Raw genomic sequence first — 16,461 nt, forward strand, 5'->3', positions numbered from 1 at the left:
TTTGTTGATGTTGTAATTATAATTTTAAAATAAAAGTTCAAAACAAAACAGTCTGAAACAGTCCAACAATACCAAAACAGAGTAAACCAAGTTTTAAGTAGCACAAATTAAATTTCACATCAAAAATCTATTAATTATATTTTATTAAATGAAAATAATCTGGATGAGTGGAATTAAAGATATCAAAACATCATAAACTTATAAATTGATTATTTGAATTTAATAACTCATGATAAATTAATTATTTAATTCGGTAACTCCAATTGATTGATTGAACTTGCTACATTAATGAATTTCATAATCAATCATACGAAAGAATTTAAAATATGCATAAAACAATAATGCATGTACATCTTTTTTTTTTTGATTCTTACTTTTTTTAACATAATTCACACTTTCTTTATTTGATGAAAATTCATTATATGAATTCTCCAGTAAGTTTATAATAATTCTCTCTCTATAACATGTTATATATATATATAACCACCTCTTTATAAGCATACAAAATATGCTATTCTAGAGAAGATTAACTGTACTTACCTCCAAAATTGTGGTGTTCTAAAATATTATGCCTAACCTTTCTCTAAACATGTGGATTAATAAATAATCTTAAACACCTTAAATCCAAATTGACATTTAACATCAAAATTGACAATTAAAGTGACAAAAGACAGATCTTTAAAGATTCAATTAAAATATTTTGAAATTTAAGCATCAATTCAAAATATAACTCATGGTTTTGGAGACTTGAGGTGCAAGTAAATCCGATAAAATTCTGGAAATTTTTGTAGAAAATGACTTTTGGGGCAACTACCCCATTGCCTATAGAGTTAGAATTCAGTAAAAAATTTTAACTGGTGATATCTACATACAAAGCACCATTTCCCAGCTGGAAAGTATAAGAGAACGGAAAGATACAATGGCTATGCCTGAAACCAGTGTCTTCATCATATACTTGCTTCCCCACTATTGATGAAAATGAGGCCTTATTTGTTCATGCAGCACCACCGCCACCTTCGTCACCTTCGGGATCGAGGGGAATTTCATGGCGAGGCCTGTTGTACTTCTCACGAAGCTGCTTGATAGGGATGAAATCACCGGCTGCATCCATTCCGTAGAATAGAAAAGAAACATAAGGATGGTCAAACTGTCTCTGCACATGGATATAGGCAGCCACGGTGAATCGAAGAGGATGGTATCAAGTATTATGTTTTGTTAATTACAGTTCCACTCACCAAATCTGGTTGTTCTGGGGCTAAAAGATTCTCCTCAGGAACTGCAGCATAAAGAAACATAAATTGAGTTCACCAGTGGAGTAGCTACATGACTTTCAAAAAGTTACTACAATACAAATATATCTAGCATTGCTATCAGAGGTAAGAACTAGGCAAAAAGATCATAACTTCATCAAATTAAAAAGAGATAACGATGGAGAAACTACCAATTTCAAACAGCTAAAGAGACAAAGGTAATCTATATCAAAAGGAATCAAGCCAACAGCAATACCGAAATGGTTTACCATATGCTACTAGTAGATTGGGGTCTGCATATACATCAACCAAGACCTGACAAACAACACAGACGACATTAGAATATATGGTTAAATCAGCCCATTCTATATCATGCATGCTCTTCGTCGTAGTTCCTGCTATTTTATAGATTTGTATTTCGGTACTATGGCGTTTAACCCTTATTAGTGTACTCTAATGAAAAATCTTTCCAGGTAAAGCAAATTATTTTCCTCTGATTTCTCAGAATCTTTGAACATTATCACTGCAATAAATCATGGTAAGATTTTAGAAAGTTTTTTTCTGAATAGGGACACGAGTCTCCTTTTCCGGCCAAAGCACGCAACAGCTATCCCCTTTCTTTCTGTAGCACATGATCCTATCAATATTACAAGGAAAAGTTGTCTATGATTAACTGACCTTATACCACATAAAAAGCATGTTCTTATTTAGTTGACAATGTAAGAAACAATATGAATGATAATTAACATTTTTTATAATTGAAAATTTTAAATAAAGGTTCTTTTATTTTTTGGTAATCTTTTTGAGGCAGGAAAAGCACATTCCCTGAATATTAAACAAAGACGGCATGTAAATATTGTGGATGCCATCAGCGCATCCTCAATGCTGGAATGACCTGGCAATACACACTAACATGCACTAAAGGAAATAAGTTTCCAGTGGCAGAGACTAACTGGTTATTCAATTGATAGTCAGAACGGAAAAGCAATGAAGGTCAAGTGTATAAGGTCCAAATTTTGAACAATCATCAACTAGAAAATAGGCAAAGAGAAGTTAGCGCACTATTGAGCTTGGTCATATTTGTTTATTGTGTCGTAAAATCTTAAAGGAAGCACTCATAAGGCCTACCAGGATTTTTCTGATCCAAATACTTATTGTTTCAGTATAGAAATTATGTTTTATTGGTTTCTATGTCATAATAATATATCCATACCAAAAGAGAAAGTTCATTGGCCATTGCAAAACTTAGGAGGCTTCAAGAAAAGAAGAGCAGACATAACATACATGGGGTTCATTGCATTGAAAGCTAAATAATATCTCGATTATAAGATAAGTATACTGCCCATTCCAGATGAATTTAAATATAAGTACTAATCAAACCTGATAAAATGGCTGATTAGAACCATGAGACAACTTTTCAACCTGTGCAGCTTCCATCCATGTACTTGATTCACAGCACACTGGATCCATCCCACAAATTACAGCTCGATAACCTGAATAATATAAACAAGTAGGAAATGACAAGACAAGAGGACAAGAACCTTGTATTAATGCTTGTCACAGGAAATCTCGATAGATGTAATACTTTACAGGGTTGTACTTCGCTCTCATCTTCTCTCTGACCTATCTTTCTCTATCTTTAGAAAGAAGGGTGGGATTTTTGGGGAGGGGGGGAGAGGGAGGCTGAACGAGTACAAAAGCTGTAGCACATCGACAAGCAAAAGCATACTGAAATATAAAGGAATTATTAAATAGAAAAGGAAAAGGAAATCAATTCCCAATAGTGGAATTTAGGGGAAAGGGATGGAGGAGAAGAAACAAAGGAAGGAAACTAATAGCTGATATAATTTAGTGGAAATCATGTTTGATGGTATACCAAAAATTTTATGCTGAACTTTCTGTCCCAAACGAAAAGCGTATTGTGCATTTTCATATGCCAATGCTTTTGCAGATGCAGCCAAAGATTCAGCCTCGAGTTTAGACATGTCATCCCGTAATTGAGCTGCCAAAGCATAATTTTCATTCTCGATTGCATTGTGCAGTTCTCCACTGCAATGAAACAAAGAAAATGAATAGCCTGAAGCACTCAAGTGTATCTAAATAAAAAATAAAAAAGAAGATACTCCAAATCCGCAATCTCTCACAAAAATCAATACTCTGCACTAGAAGAAGAGTGCATATAACATAAGCGAGGGGACTCACCGTAGACGCACAAGACTTAGAGCCTTATCTTGAGCTTCACTCTTTGAGGACAAACCTCTTTTTGCTTCTTGCTGCTTAAGGATTTCTGCTTCAACCTTCATAGCAGAACACTTGTTAATGAAAAGACACTTACATACACATTTCTCAACTCCATTTTTTATGAACAAACTTGGATACACATTGTACCAACCAAGCTTACATAAATTAATGATACTATATAAAGAAATAAAGAACTGATGCATGCAAAATGGGTACAAAGAAAACTAAAAATCTACCAAAGTAATCATTTCATTAACAACTAATAGCCAGTGGAAAGCTTCCAAAAGAGTCCAACAATTAATATCAGGTCTTTCTAAGTTCTAACCTCAGTAAGCTTATTTCTAAGTTGCTGTGCAAATTCATATTCTTCCAAGTTCAAAGCACGCTGCAAATCCACAGAAAAACAACATAAAAAATGACCAAATCCTATGAACTGAGAGATAAACAGAAACAACTATTAATAAAAGATAAAAATTCATATCATAGATGAAAAAAAAAACACAAGCTCACATCACCAAACCTGAACTTGAGTAGCCAAGTCTAATTGGAAAAAGAAAATCAGTATATCTTCATTAGCAGTCTCACTACGCTCTGAGCTTGCACCCAATTCCCGGTCACCTCCTTTAAACGGCCAACCAACTTTAACCCCAAAGTTCCTTTTCTTCAACAAATTGGGATTGCCATTAAAGTAAAAACTTGGTACATACCCATGCCAGAAATATTGTCTACTAATCCCATATTTCATATGACCTTTTCCAATTATCTCAAAATGCCGCCTCCCGCCTACTTCTGTTCCATAAACAGCCGTGTTTCCAGAGGTTGTTAAAGCACCGCTTAATGAAAGGGTCTGCACCATTTTTCTTGGGAAACAAAATGATTTTTTTTTCCTCTTTCTTGATTGAAACCAACTAAAATGAAATTCTGGATATTTAATTTCGTCCTCACAAAATTAATTTCAGGCTTTTTTATCAAAAAGAAAAAGGAGAAACTTCATTAATTTCAGGCTTTCAGCGACTGAGATGAAGGGAAGGGTAGAATTAAAAATAAAGATAAAAAATTATATGCAATCTGTGGATTACAGGATCGAGTGTGTTATTGAACAGAATCCTGACACGTAAGATTCCTTAGGCCCCATAGGCCAGCAGCCTACCTGGCTCATTTCTTACCTGTGTTACTGGGCCGGAGCAAAGAAATATTGATTCTATTTTATTCAAAATAAATTATATTTATTTTGATTATTTTTTAAATGTATTTTATTCAGTTTGGATTTCTGTTTACAGGTTGAATTTTATTTTTACTTAATTTATAATTTCTTAGTTTTATAGTGCAAAAATAAATATTTATATTTTAAATGAGTGAAAATAACTTTAAAATGTTTTTTTTAAATAAAAATAGAAAACGACAGATTTGAACGGTAATGATTCATTCAAAAAATGAAGTACAAAAAAGAATTCAAAGCTCAACACTTACAATCTGATCTGTCTAAAGTCGAGACCATGCCCATAATCGACAGATTCAAAACCCGGACAATCCCTTCCCCTCTTTAAAACATGCCAAGAAAGAGTCCCCTTTCTCAGGATGTAGTGCAACATGGTGAAATCAAATAGAAAAGCCCACATCACCATGAAATATACATTATTAACAAACAAATCATTGCTCAAAAAATTCAGCGAAAAAAAAAGAAACATATCTACATGAAAAACCAAACACAACCAACCCACTACCTGCCTACAAATACAAGGTGATGAGGAAATCAAACCAAGAATTACTGGCTTTCATCAACTCTGAAACTGTGTATTTAAATGTTCTATGGTCGATGATATACGTATTTCGTTCGAGGGTCTACAATAAGACCCTTTCCACCGTTCACTTCTATATCGTGCCTGCAATATCAGTGTTAATCAAATGTTTAGAATCATTTCTATCAACATACAATATAACTAAGCTGAATCATGAAAAAAAACTGTTGGATAACTTGATTGGATTATAGGACTGCATAAGAACATCCCTTGCCAAAAGACTATAAATGATGTGATGCTTCGTTTTATATGATAAAAGGATAAAACTAGAACACTCAACTGAAACGCGAAATCAGGGATGGTCAACTGCTCGCGAGGAACATATTTGAATAGCTGCAGAAGCCTATCAACATATACCACTTTCTTCCATACCTGTATATCATTTCCAAGAACATCAAGTTACCAAGATTCCTCAGCAGTGAAATCAGTCTTCAATGAGAGAAATAGTTAAGAGTTAAGACATACCACCTTATCCACGAACATTTGCAGAGCAAAAATTGCAGTCTTCAAGTGAAATGTAGGATGGAGAACATATATTGCCTATGCAAAACATGTAAAATGATAAAATAACTATTGTTGTGTATGAATACTAAAAACATTAGGAATAGCCTACATACATGCAAGTTACGTTGGTGCTTCCGACCAAGTATTTGCTGCAATCTTCTCATCCATCCCAAGTCCGGTTGGCTGGTTATTCCAGAACGCAAAAAAAAAAGGTAACATGAGCAGGGAATAAAAATTCACATCGAATTTAACCATAACCAAGACTGGTTTGTATTAATTAAATCAAAATTTCCTAACCAAGATTTTATTTTCCCAAGACAAGGCACAACCTTTTTGTTTGTTTTCATTGCTTTGAGTTATGCAATTTTGCTTGTGATTTTGTCAATGTCTAGGAATTGTTCTAATATTAGAAAATATTACATGCAACATCAGTGAACGAGTTGTATGAGGAGCTCGAAGATTGACTAGCTATCATAAGTGTAAAGAAATTATTGATCACTCAGTAAATCACATACAGATTCTTACCCCATTATCGTTTGCTTCCTCTCTGTTTTAATATATGTTAACATTTGGTGATCAGATAAATCAACTTCACAACTAGGAAAGAACTGACAGCCAGCAGCTATGCTATGATACTGAGATAATAGCATTGTTTAACAACGAAAGGTCAAAAAGCCTTCACTCAGAGAACAAAAACATTTAACGAATCCCACCAAACATTAACCCCAGGTAGTTTCTTTAAAGTGCATCAAATAAGCCAAATTTCTCATAACCATACAATACTTACACTTGTAATGATGCTGCAGAGTGGAAGTATACAATGGTATAAGGCTTCTGTATCAAAGGTTCAAATTCCTGAAATTAATAATTAAAAAAATTTTTGCTCAAAAGCCAGTTATCAATAATAGTATCCAATTGAGTGTCCATACCAAAATACTTTCCCAACATCAAGCTATTTAAATTATGTGTATTCAATGAGACAGTATGAATTTCAAATATCCAACCAAAAGAACTGGGAAGCTAATACCTTTACAACATAGAGAATGAAACGCTCAAGCTCAAGACACCGCAGCAGAAAATGTGCTCCAACAACAACCATAACAGGGCGACCTTCACTGTCCACTCCCCCGCGATAACTGACACAAAAAAAATAAATTAACATTGTATTCAAACCAGGAGTAATCTGAACATTTATGAAATTAATGTGGTTCATACTAAATGAACCATGGTCTCACAAAGAGTAAAAGCCAACAAATAAAAATGAGACATTAAGAAAACGACAGGGAGAGTAAACTGTCTCAAAACTTCAGCAGCTTGTTTATTATCATAATGTGCTTCCAGTGACTGATAGTGAAGAAAACCAATTATCCGGTGAAAAATCAAGAGTTTAACCAATTCTAACAGATAATGAAATATAATAACAAGGAATGCTAATTCAAGATGGGAAAAATGGAAGGAGATCTGCATGATAAACTTACAGAATTTTCATCTCTGCAATTTCAGAAAGATTAAGAGAATTTGCCTTAGCAAGACATCTGGAGTGAAGTGAGTATTCTTCTGCAGCAGATAATGGAGGCCCACCTATGTCACCAAAACCAAGCATCTTAGCACAATTCCAACCACCTCGGGCTTGAGCAGTTTTTTCCCATTGTTCCTGGCGTCTCTGGTCTGGATCTTTCATCAGGGACATGAAAGCAGGATCCAAATATGTATCTAAGTAACTTGAGTTTCTGAAAAATAAACAATTATTTGACATGGTTAATTAATGACTTGAAATTCAAATAGACCATGATCATTTATCGTAATCAAAAGAACCATGACAATTGAAAGAGAAGACTTGAAAACTGACAAAAAACTACATGGGATCTCCGCGGAGCAATGGTTTGTTACATTTTGCGAATTCTAATTCTCTAGCAACTTAGACATAAGTAAAATAATAAGATTTACTTCTTGCTTTAATAATATATTCCTCAAAACCTATCAAATCCACAAATATGGGGAAAAAAACAAATCTCATGTCTTATCACAGAATGTAACAAGTACGAGCATCCATATGTGGCAACAAATAAAATGAACTGCATCATTCTAGAAAGGGAAGAGTGATTAGACCACCCAACAGATTTCCAACCAACCTCAGTGAGGTATATAGCTTTACATGGGTTAATGTATCCAAATGCATAATGGAGAAATGCATAATCCATAAAAGGTTGGCAAAGTCAAGTCAAAAACCAGGTGTGCAGCTTTTGGAAGTGTTCATGATGCAAATGCATGCATATATGTAACAGAGAGTGGCTAAGAGAGAAACAAAAACACTTCAAATTTCTTAAAGAACAATTAGGATCGCAAGTAGCACTTGCCCACAACAAGAAATATGCTCCAAGGGGAATCCAAATATTGAATAGAAACTACTCCGTTTGTAAGTTAAACTTGCTATCACAAGGAACAGCTTGGATGGAATTCAAATTGTTGATATGTTCCACTGAAAAACACTTAGTCTCTTAGAGATGTTGTTAATCATTAAAATGTTGGAGAAAGTGCATCTTAAACCACAAATGCACAAGGTTGAATTATGGATACACCTATATTCCAATATCTGCACAGGGACTGACCTTTGTACCAAACCTACATCACTAGCAGGGACTTCAGCTGGAGGTTGGGAAGGCTTTGGGATGACCTTTTTGGGCAATGGCTTTATTCTGATTTTACGCTCATGAATGATAGTCTCACCATTTTCATCCCCAACATCAGCAGGAAGCTTAGATATGGCCATCGCCTCCTCATGCTTATCTCGAGGAAAGTAAAGTGGAAGTAATCTACAATTTACAATATCAAATGAGAAGAAATTATAACAATTTTAAGCATAAGCAAAAAGAAAAATAATTATCAAATTCCTCCAGACATGAAGGAATTATAACAATTTACCCAAACAAAAAAACCATCTCTGCAAGGTAGTAAAAATGAAAAATAATAGTATGATACCTCTTATAGATCTCAGTATCAGATGATGTGCTAGTACAAAAGACAACAGCAGTAATTTTATCTTTCTGCTTTTCAAGCAATCGGCGAACAGTCCCTGAAGAACGGGAAAAAGTTTGAAACAAGAAATATTCAACCTCAAAAACAGTTTAAATAACATAGTATATGAAACATAGGCATGTAAATCCAAACAGAGATATTTTTTAAAAGAGTTTTATCCCTCGTAAAATATTATGCATTTGGATGAATATTTTGGATGGCATGCATGTCAATTAAACGCAATGGATGTTATACAAAAGTAAATGGCCCCAATACATTGTATTTCCTATAACACATTGAAAGAGTCAACTTGAAAAATTTATATGCACAACTGGCACCAATCCATTTCAAATATTCAAGGAACAAGAACATCTTTCAATATTACTTTTTCTCGTTCATTTGATAAGAAAACCATTTCACATTTTCGAATTTTATTCATCACTTTCTGTAATAATATTAGCACATAATGAGAAGAAATAGGAAAACGTGATACTAAGAAAACAAAATCTTTGAAAATCCAGATATTAAGTTCACAAAATATCAACGAAATCAGACGAAGAGCTGTAACAATTTAGGACATTTTCTCACTTATAGCCACATGTGCAGCTGGTTCACGGGGGTAGTTTTTAGCCTCTGTGTATATACAGCCCATAGCAATACTGCATTGATACACATCAAAATAGTAAGTATCTTACCTGTAAAACAACAGATGAAGAAATCAAGAAACAGAATACAGCATCTGTGAAATACAAACCTCCGAAGACCATTTTCAATAAGAAGTTCAAGGCAAGATCGATAACAGTGACTCAGAGCATTCTCCGCAGCAGTATGATACTTTACTGCATACTTGGGACCAACAGTATGGATAACTCTCCTAACAATATGATACATAAAACCATCAGGTTTTCAGTCAACACAAGATGTCATGACTAAAACCTAACCTATAACAGTTTTAGTCAAATTCTAAAAAAGATATATAACAAGCATGTCAGGACTCAGGCATTGCAGCTCAAATTGGAGCTATGAACAACAGCTTATGCACCATGATCACAAAACAGGCCCGTGCATGATCAAAACAAAATGATGACAACATACTGGACAACAGTAATTGATGAAGTAAGTGGGTAAAAAAAGGATGTCAAACATTTTAAGCATTAACACAGGAAAGTGGTACATTTCGTAATATAAACAAAAATGCAGTGTCAATCTAATTTCTTGAAGAACATCATTGAAATGAAGCAGTTGCAAGTATCAATATTATCTTTGAAAAACCATCAAATTTTTACAGTCTGAAGTGATACAAGAACGTGGACATACACACCTAGCAGGAAGATCATATGCATTAGTAACTTTGGCCATCCCTGTTCTGCAGCCTCCCTGTCCATAAAAGGTCCTTTAAGTCATTCTTGCTTCAGGTTGACATTAATCAAGGCAACTTGCTATAGAATTATAAAGATTTGTCATAAACTATAGAAAAGCTTAGAACAGAGCTATCAATGTGGTGCAATAGATCATGAAATGCATCCATGGAAACAGTTCCAACATCATATCTTCCCGATTAATATTTAGCATACCAACGTCGTGCATTCTTCTGCAAGACCAGGCCCAGCTGCTGCATGCAAACCTTGGCTACTGTGTACTTCATCCATGCTCTGCATCCAAGAATGTAAAAAATAAATCAGAACATTGACTTCTTTAATTAATGATTCATTCTTGGGCGAGGCAGCTTTATCCTTAATGGAATCAAACCATTAAATGAGTTCCTTATATCAGAACATTAAGGATCACACTTACCCACTAAAAAATCCAACAATATTCACAACATTTCCTCATTTTTAGAGAAACAGAGGATGAATTAAATGTACTCATGCGTGGAACAAAAAAGGAAAAACTCCAATCGGCTCCAAAATTTTGAATGAAGTGGTGAAGCAAATGCAGGTCAATTTTGTGCATCCATGTTATAAGCAATCAAGCCTCCTCAGAAAGTAGCTCTGTTTTATATCATTTGGTTAATCAACTCTATCCTCATATAGCAATTTACCACAGTTCCAATGTTATTAATAGACTTTTCTAATAATTTTCATTTCCACATTGGCTTGACCATGTAACATACGTGCAATAGTGAAAATTTCTAAGTTGTTAATATCCAATGATTATGCAATTCATGTGATTCAGCAAAATACTTGGCATCCGTAAGCATCAAATAAGTAGGGAAAACTTACTGTTTACCTCATTTGTAGAATTAACAACAGCGTCAACCTCAAGGTTCCACGGCTGTCCCCTCCACAAGTATATCTTTGAGTTTATTTCATGATCGACCGGAAACCTCGACGCCAACCCATTACTTCCACTCTCCTCCCCAGGAGAGGTTAAGGGGTCGGATAAAAAGGATTTTGAAAATGAAGGATCTTCATTCTCATACTCCAAGGAAGACCTAATCTCTGCATCATTCCACCGTGGGACTTGATCCAAAGTCACAACATAGTCCCCATTGTCAGTTGGGACTCCCCCCGTGGCTGCAGCTGTAGCCACAGGTCGGTACATTGTAACAGCTCCCAACCAAGAGCCCCTAACAGTATGAACCCTTAGTGCTTTAGGAACTCAAACGTTAACAATTAAAAAAAAAGTAATTCATCATTAAAAAGAAACCGTAATTCAAACAGAAAATCATTGCATAATATCTTTATTTTAACCAAAAAGGAGAGCTTTAGCAAAGATCATCAAAACAAATTCCAACACCTTTTAACCTATTGATATATCAATCACCAGAACTAGTATTCGAAAAATTCTCAATTATCGAATCTCCTATATTTGATGCTATGAAAATAAAGGAACAAGCAAAAAACCACATCCCTTATGCCGAAATTTAAATAAATTTCAACAAAACAAGCAACAACTACCAAATTAAACTTGAAAAGGAATAAGCAATTACGGATTGGGAATTTTTGTATAAAACTAAATAAAATTTGAAGAGATATATTGTAAAAGAAGAAAAAGAAGGTACCTGAAATTGAGAAGCTGGGGGATGTTTAATTGAATTAGGGGCTTTGATTTTATGGATTTAAATGTGGAAAAATACAACTATTATTGCTGGGTGAATAAGCTAGCGGTAGCGGTGCTCGTTCTGGCCAGAAAGGGATTTGATTGAAAATTTTAAAAATAAAAACAAAAACAAAACTTTGCGTTAGTTTTGACTGCTGTGCTCTAAAGTTAACTTTTTGGATTCGCAATAGAAAATTTAGATAAAACTATGTTTCAAGTCGCTCCGGTTTTGCTATTTCTAAATTTTAAAAATAAATTATCTTTTTAAATTTTAAATAAAAATTTAATAATTGGATCTAACTCTTTTTTGTTTTTGGTGAAAAAACCTACCAAAATTAAATAATCATAATAATGTTATAATTACTATCTTAACTTAATACTTCTCCTAATTACTACTCTGACTCCCACGCATGAATAGCATTATACTGTCTTGCCCAGCATACTAATATTTTAACGGTCTCTATTAAACTTCATGATAAACCTTAGAAAATAAATAAGTTCATATTCTTCCAAAGATACCATGCGACCAGACTAAAGAGGGTTTGCCCACGGAGCCTTAACCCTTAGCAAACCGCCCATAATTCTTAAACTTATTCCAACCCAATCTAGAATATTCCTTAAAACAAAATTGAGATTGTTGTGGGTACCAAATTTAACCAAACTTCTTTAGCGGTCAAACAATCTTTGAGAACATGTAACATATCTTTTGTATTATGATTATAGACAAGATAAGATGTATTTTGGTCAATCCCTCTTTACACCCTCTTTAAGTTGTATTTTTATACAAACTCTCTCATATTTCGACTAGATTTCTAAGCTTAGACGTACAATCCAACTCATTTATTCTAATTTAATAATTTTTACTCAATATATTTTTTTTTAATTTTAAAATTTCAATTCTACCCAAACAATTGTGATTAAAATCAGAAAATGCACTGCTGGTCCACATGGTGCAACGGGAGCATGGTGACCCCATGTTTTAACAGAGATCCAACAGATTTGGCGCTACTGTTAACGGAATTGGAAGCTGCTACTGAAAGCTGCGCAGATGGGAAGATCGTTTGACATTGATATGGTCCTCTTTGATCAGCCACCATATAGGTTGGTGAGCATTTTGGAGCAAGATAGTGCTAGGAATAGAGAGCAGCTTGAGTAGATTTTCCCCTTGGTCATCGTTTCTTTTTAAAAAAAATAGAACCAATATAGTTTACCATTTTCATATAATATTTAAAAATAATTTTAATTGATGGATCTAATTGAGAATTTTAAAAATCGAAAAGTATAAAGACTAAAAGAAATTAAATTAGAGAATAGAGATTAAATTCGCAACTTACACCTAATATAAAATAATAGCAAATTTTGATTTAATAAATATAATTATTACCATTTCAAAATTATAATTTTAAAATTAAATTAAAGTACCAAACCAAAATTAAATCATAAAATATACTTTAAAAATTCATTTTTCTGTGGTAAAATATCTTATTAGTCAACTACTCAATTCATTTGTGAAGTTTTGCTGTTTTCTTGATTGGATTGCAAGCCAAATAAGAAAAAACAAAAGGTTTATTAAGTCATGTTACTTGAAATTTTCAGTTTAGGTATGTTTATAATTGAGTCTGATAATATAAGTGAAAGCAAGTTACTTTATTAAAATGTACAAGAAAAAGAGTAGCTTCGACACAAGGAATACTCTAAACATTGCCTCAGCAACCTACTCTACCTTTTTACCATAGTTGTCGGTTTAATCCGTCAGTATGGTAATTTAATTATACAAGTTAATTTGAAAATTAAAAGAATTAATAAAAATTTGAAAATATAAAAAATTAGTTAAAATTTTGATTTTTTGGGGGATTTTTTTTAAATAGATAAATATTAAATTTATACATGAATTTTGATTTAATATGCAATTTGATACAATTATATACATGAAAGTTGAATTGTAGTTCATATGTATATTTTGATACGACATATAACAAGGGAGAAGTATTAAGGAGAGAAAGGTGGTTGCTATGGAGGCCGGTTCACCTTGTTGGGGCGAAGAGTTGGAGGTTATGAATACTAGTGGAAAGGAAAACGTAAAGGTTGTGGGTTGAAAGAGTGTTGACAGAGTGTAGGCTTAGTTTTTTTGAAGGGTCGATACATTCTCCTTCGTTCTTGGAGGTATTTATAGGTAGAGATCTCATGTAGGATGGTGTTTAACGTGTTGGATTTGCCGTTTAACCATTATTACAAAACGCGTAGGAGGACTATCTTTGATGGGATGAGGATGTCTTTAACAAGACAAATATTATAATTCATTTTGACTTGATGGGATAAAGCAGCTGAGCTCATGTAATGTTTGGTGACTAACAACTTCATATCCTAATGAAAAGTAGGCCACCCGTTGCCCAGTTGGTCACCACGGAAGGATGAGTACGCAGGTGGCCTCTTGGCTTTTTGGTGGCAGGCTTACTGCTATGGGGCCTTTTTGACTTGCCATGTGTCTTAACGTGAATGGGGCATGACAGAATGCATGAAACTTTGAATTTAATGCAATTGCGCACATTTAAAATAATGAATACATACATTTATTTTCATATTGGATTAATATAATTGTTTGTGTATGCAATATATTAATGCAAAAGGGTGCTAACTTGATAATGTTGTGAGTGATTTGTGGAAATTGAATCAAAACAAAATTCCAGATATAAAATTGGACAAAATCAAAGTTCATATATGATATTGCCCTTTAAATCAAAGTTCATATATAATTTTAATATTTATCTTTTTTAAAATATTCATTATATTTTAGATATTTTATCTTTTTTCAAAATAAGTATTATTTTAATATATTTCTTTTCTTAATTATTATTAATTTATAATTTTAAATCTTTTAAATGATTGAAATGTTGATTTCATCATGCTGAGAAAGGTCTAATTATAAATTATCTATAATGATTTATTTGGCCAACTTTACAAAAAAATATCATTTTATCTCTCCATTTAATTTTTTATTTTTTTAATTTTTAAACTTATATTGCTTGTCAAATCATCATTAAATTGATGAAAAAGTTAAATGTGTGTTAACTTTCTTGACGTGGCATCATCAATTAATTTTTCATAAATGACACATGGTAATTAATTATTTTTTAATTTTAAAAATTCAAAAATTATTTTTTAAAATTTATTAAAAGAGTATAAAAATTATAAAAATATTTTCTTAATATTTTTAAAATTAATTCATTGCTAATGTGGTATACACTTGGATTGCCATGTGAATGTCATGTCAACAATTGATTAATTTTTTAATTTAAAATGTAAATAAAATATTTTTAAAAATTAAAAATTGTTAAAAGAGTATAAAATTATTTTTTAATTTTTTAAAAATTAATTGATTGTTAACATGGCATATTACAAAATTAATATGAGTGATTTGACAAAAATTATAAATTCAAACATTAAAAGAGACGAAAAATTAAATAAAGAGTTAAAATAATTTTTCTATAAAGTTGATATACTTTAATTAAATCTCTCTACTTTATAAAAATTGAGAAATTAGTGTGTCTGCAAACAAAAATTATCCTCCTACTTTACAAAGTTAATTTGATTAGAATTGGCATGACAAATATTCAACCATTTATAAAAATCAACTGCTTAATAATATATATATTGTTATAAATAAAGAGATGGAGAGAATAAAAACAAAGAAAGTATGAAAGCAATATAGAATGTACTTTATTAATTAAAAGAGGTGATTACAATACTTCATCGAGTCTTTATTTATAGGCATAAAAAGTATAAAAGAAGTAAAGATTTAATTCTAATAGTACATTAAAATTTATCTTGATCATGATGGACATCCACTTAATAAGATATTCATAACACTCCCCCTTTGATGTCCATTGGTAAATAATGTATCTCGTTAAAACCTTATTAGGAAAGACCCTGTGAGATAAAAACCTAATGAAGGAAAAAGAGTACACAATCTATAATACGCATAATATGCTTCCTCATTAAAAACCTTACGAGAAAAACTCAATGGGACAACCTCGATTAAGGGAAAAAGGGTGCAACGCGTATTTACTCCCCCTCATGAAAACATCACATATTTTCTTATATTCTACGTATTCAATCTTGAATACTAGTTTTTCAAATGACTATTTGAATGTATTTACTAAGCATTTATATTATCATTCTTTTAAAAGTCATGAGTGAGGAAAATTTAGAGAAATATATTTTGATCTCTTCAGGAGTTTCAACAATAATCATAACAAACTTTAAACATGATCCTTCTATAAAAATACAAATAGATATTTTAGACCATTTTATAATCATCTTTCAACTACTATTGACTAAGCCAAATTTACCACATATGTTCAATTATTTCAATTCATATATATGAATAATTTTCCGAGAATTTTAATATACTTCTAGCATTCTAAATCCTTCAAAGATTTTAATATAAACTTTACTATATAGTGATTCATAAAGGTTGTAACAATAACCATTAGACACAAGTTAAATCTTTTATGAATTGTCAGAATAATATGTCTAAAGGTTATTACATCCACCACAAAAGAATATTATATATTTTCATAATTAATGCTAAGACTTAGAGAAAAATTTCA

The 16,461-nt window shown here is 32.4% G+C and overlaps 2 protein-coding genes across 8 annotated transcripts; both read right to left on the reverse strand.

The window, feature by feature from the left end:
* Positions 1–753: 753 nt before the first annotated feature.
* On the reverse strand, positions 754–4,531 carry LOC105783487 (clp protease adapter protein ClpF, chloroplastic). Of its 4 annotated transcripts, none has more exons than XM_052626026.1 (8): positions 4,012–4,531; positions 3,817–3,876; positions 3,453–3,547; positions 3,127–3,299; positions 2,631–2,743; positions 1,520–1,565; positions 1,236–1,276; positions 754–1,101 (listed from the first exon to the last, which is right to left on the reverse strand). In XM_052626026.1, exons 1-8 carry the CDS (start codon positions 4,345–4,347, stop codon positions 967–969), a joined length of 999 nt encoding a protein of 332 aa, XP_052481986.1. In that variant the 5' UTR covers positions 4,348–4,531; the 3' UTR covers positions 754–966. The 4 variants fall into 4 exon arrangements, with proteins under 4 accessions (XP_052481986.1, XP_012464433.1, XP_012464434.1 ...); XM_012608979.2 differs by having other exon boundaries at positions 754–1,153; positions 4,012–4,530; XM_012608981.2 differs by having other exon boundaries at positions 1,045–1,153; positions 1,507–1,565.
* Positions 4,532–4,895: 364 nt separating this feature from the next.
* On the reverse strand, positions 4,896–12,036 carry LOC105783376 (uncharacterized). 4 transcript variants are annotated; one of them, XM_052626024.1, is made up of 15 exons: positions 11,814–12,036; positions 11,039–11,378; positions 10,384–10,461; positions 10,131–10,186; positions 9,564–9,683; positions 9,398–9,468; positions 8,774–8,867; positions 8,404–8,607; positions 7,273–7,524; positions 6,822–6,930; positions 6,582–6,649; positions 5,908–5,977; positions 5,759–5,830; positions 5,571–5,662; positions 4,896–5,374 (listed from the first exon to the last, which is right to left on the reverse strand). In XM_052626024.1, the coding sequence occupies exons 2-15, from the start codon at positions 11,351–11,353 to the stop codon at positions 5,299–5,301; spliced, it is 1,677 nt and encodes a 558-aa protein (XP_052481984.1). In that variant the 5' UTR covers positions 11,354–11,378; positions 11,814–12,036; the 3' UTR covers positions 4,896–5,298. The 4 variants fall into 4 exon arrangements, 3 of the variants coding, with proteins under 3 accessions (XP_052481984.1, XP_012464242.1, XP_052481985.1); XM_012608788.2 differs by having other exon boundaries at positions 5,756–5,830; XM_052626025.1 differs by lacking the exon at positions 11,814–12,036 and having other exon boundaries at positions 5,756–5,830; positions 11,032–11,172.
* Positions 12,037–16,461: the final 4,425 nt, after the last annotated feature.

The sequence above is a fragment of the Gossypium raimondii genome, chromosome 13 (assembly GCF_025698545.1).
Source record: "Gossypium raimondii isolate GPD5lz chromosome 13, ASM2569854v1, whole genome shotgun sequence".
Lineage (NCBI taxonomy): Eukaryota > Viridiplantae > Streptophyta > Magnoliopsida > Malvales > Malvaceae > Gossypium > Gossypium raimondii.

Excerpts from the sequence above, each read along its gene's own strand:
- LOC105783487 (XM_012608979.2), bottom strand. The coding sequence starts at position 4,347 with ATGGTGCAGACCCTTTCATTAAGCGGTGCTTTAACAACCTCTGGAAAC. Across the intron at positions 1,566-2,630 it reads CTAATCAGCCATTTTATCAG|GTCTTGGTTGATGTATATGC; the intron begins GTTTGATTAGTA and ends GTTGTTTGTCAG. Across the intron at positions 1,154-1,235 it reads CCCCAGAACAACCAGATTTG|AGACAGTTTGACCATCCTTA; the intron begins GTGAGTGGAACT and ends ATCCATGTGCAG.
- LOC105783376 (XM_012608788.2), bottom strand. The coding sequence starts at position 11,353 with ATGTACCGACCTGTGGCTACAGCTGCAGCCACGGGGGGAGTCCCAACT. Across the intron at positions 9,684-10,130 it reads GCATATGATCTTCCTGCTAG|GAGAGTTATCCATACTGTTG; the intron begins GTGTGTATGTCC and ends TCATATTGTTAG. Across the intron at positions 6,931-7,272 it reads ATTGCAGAGATGAAAATTCT|TTATCGCGGGGGAGTGGACA; the intron begins GTAAGTTTATCA and ends TTTTTGTGTCAG.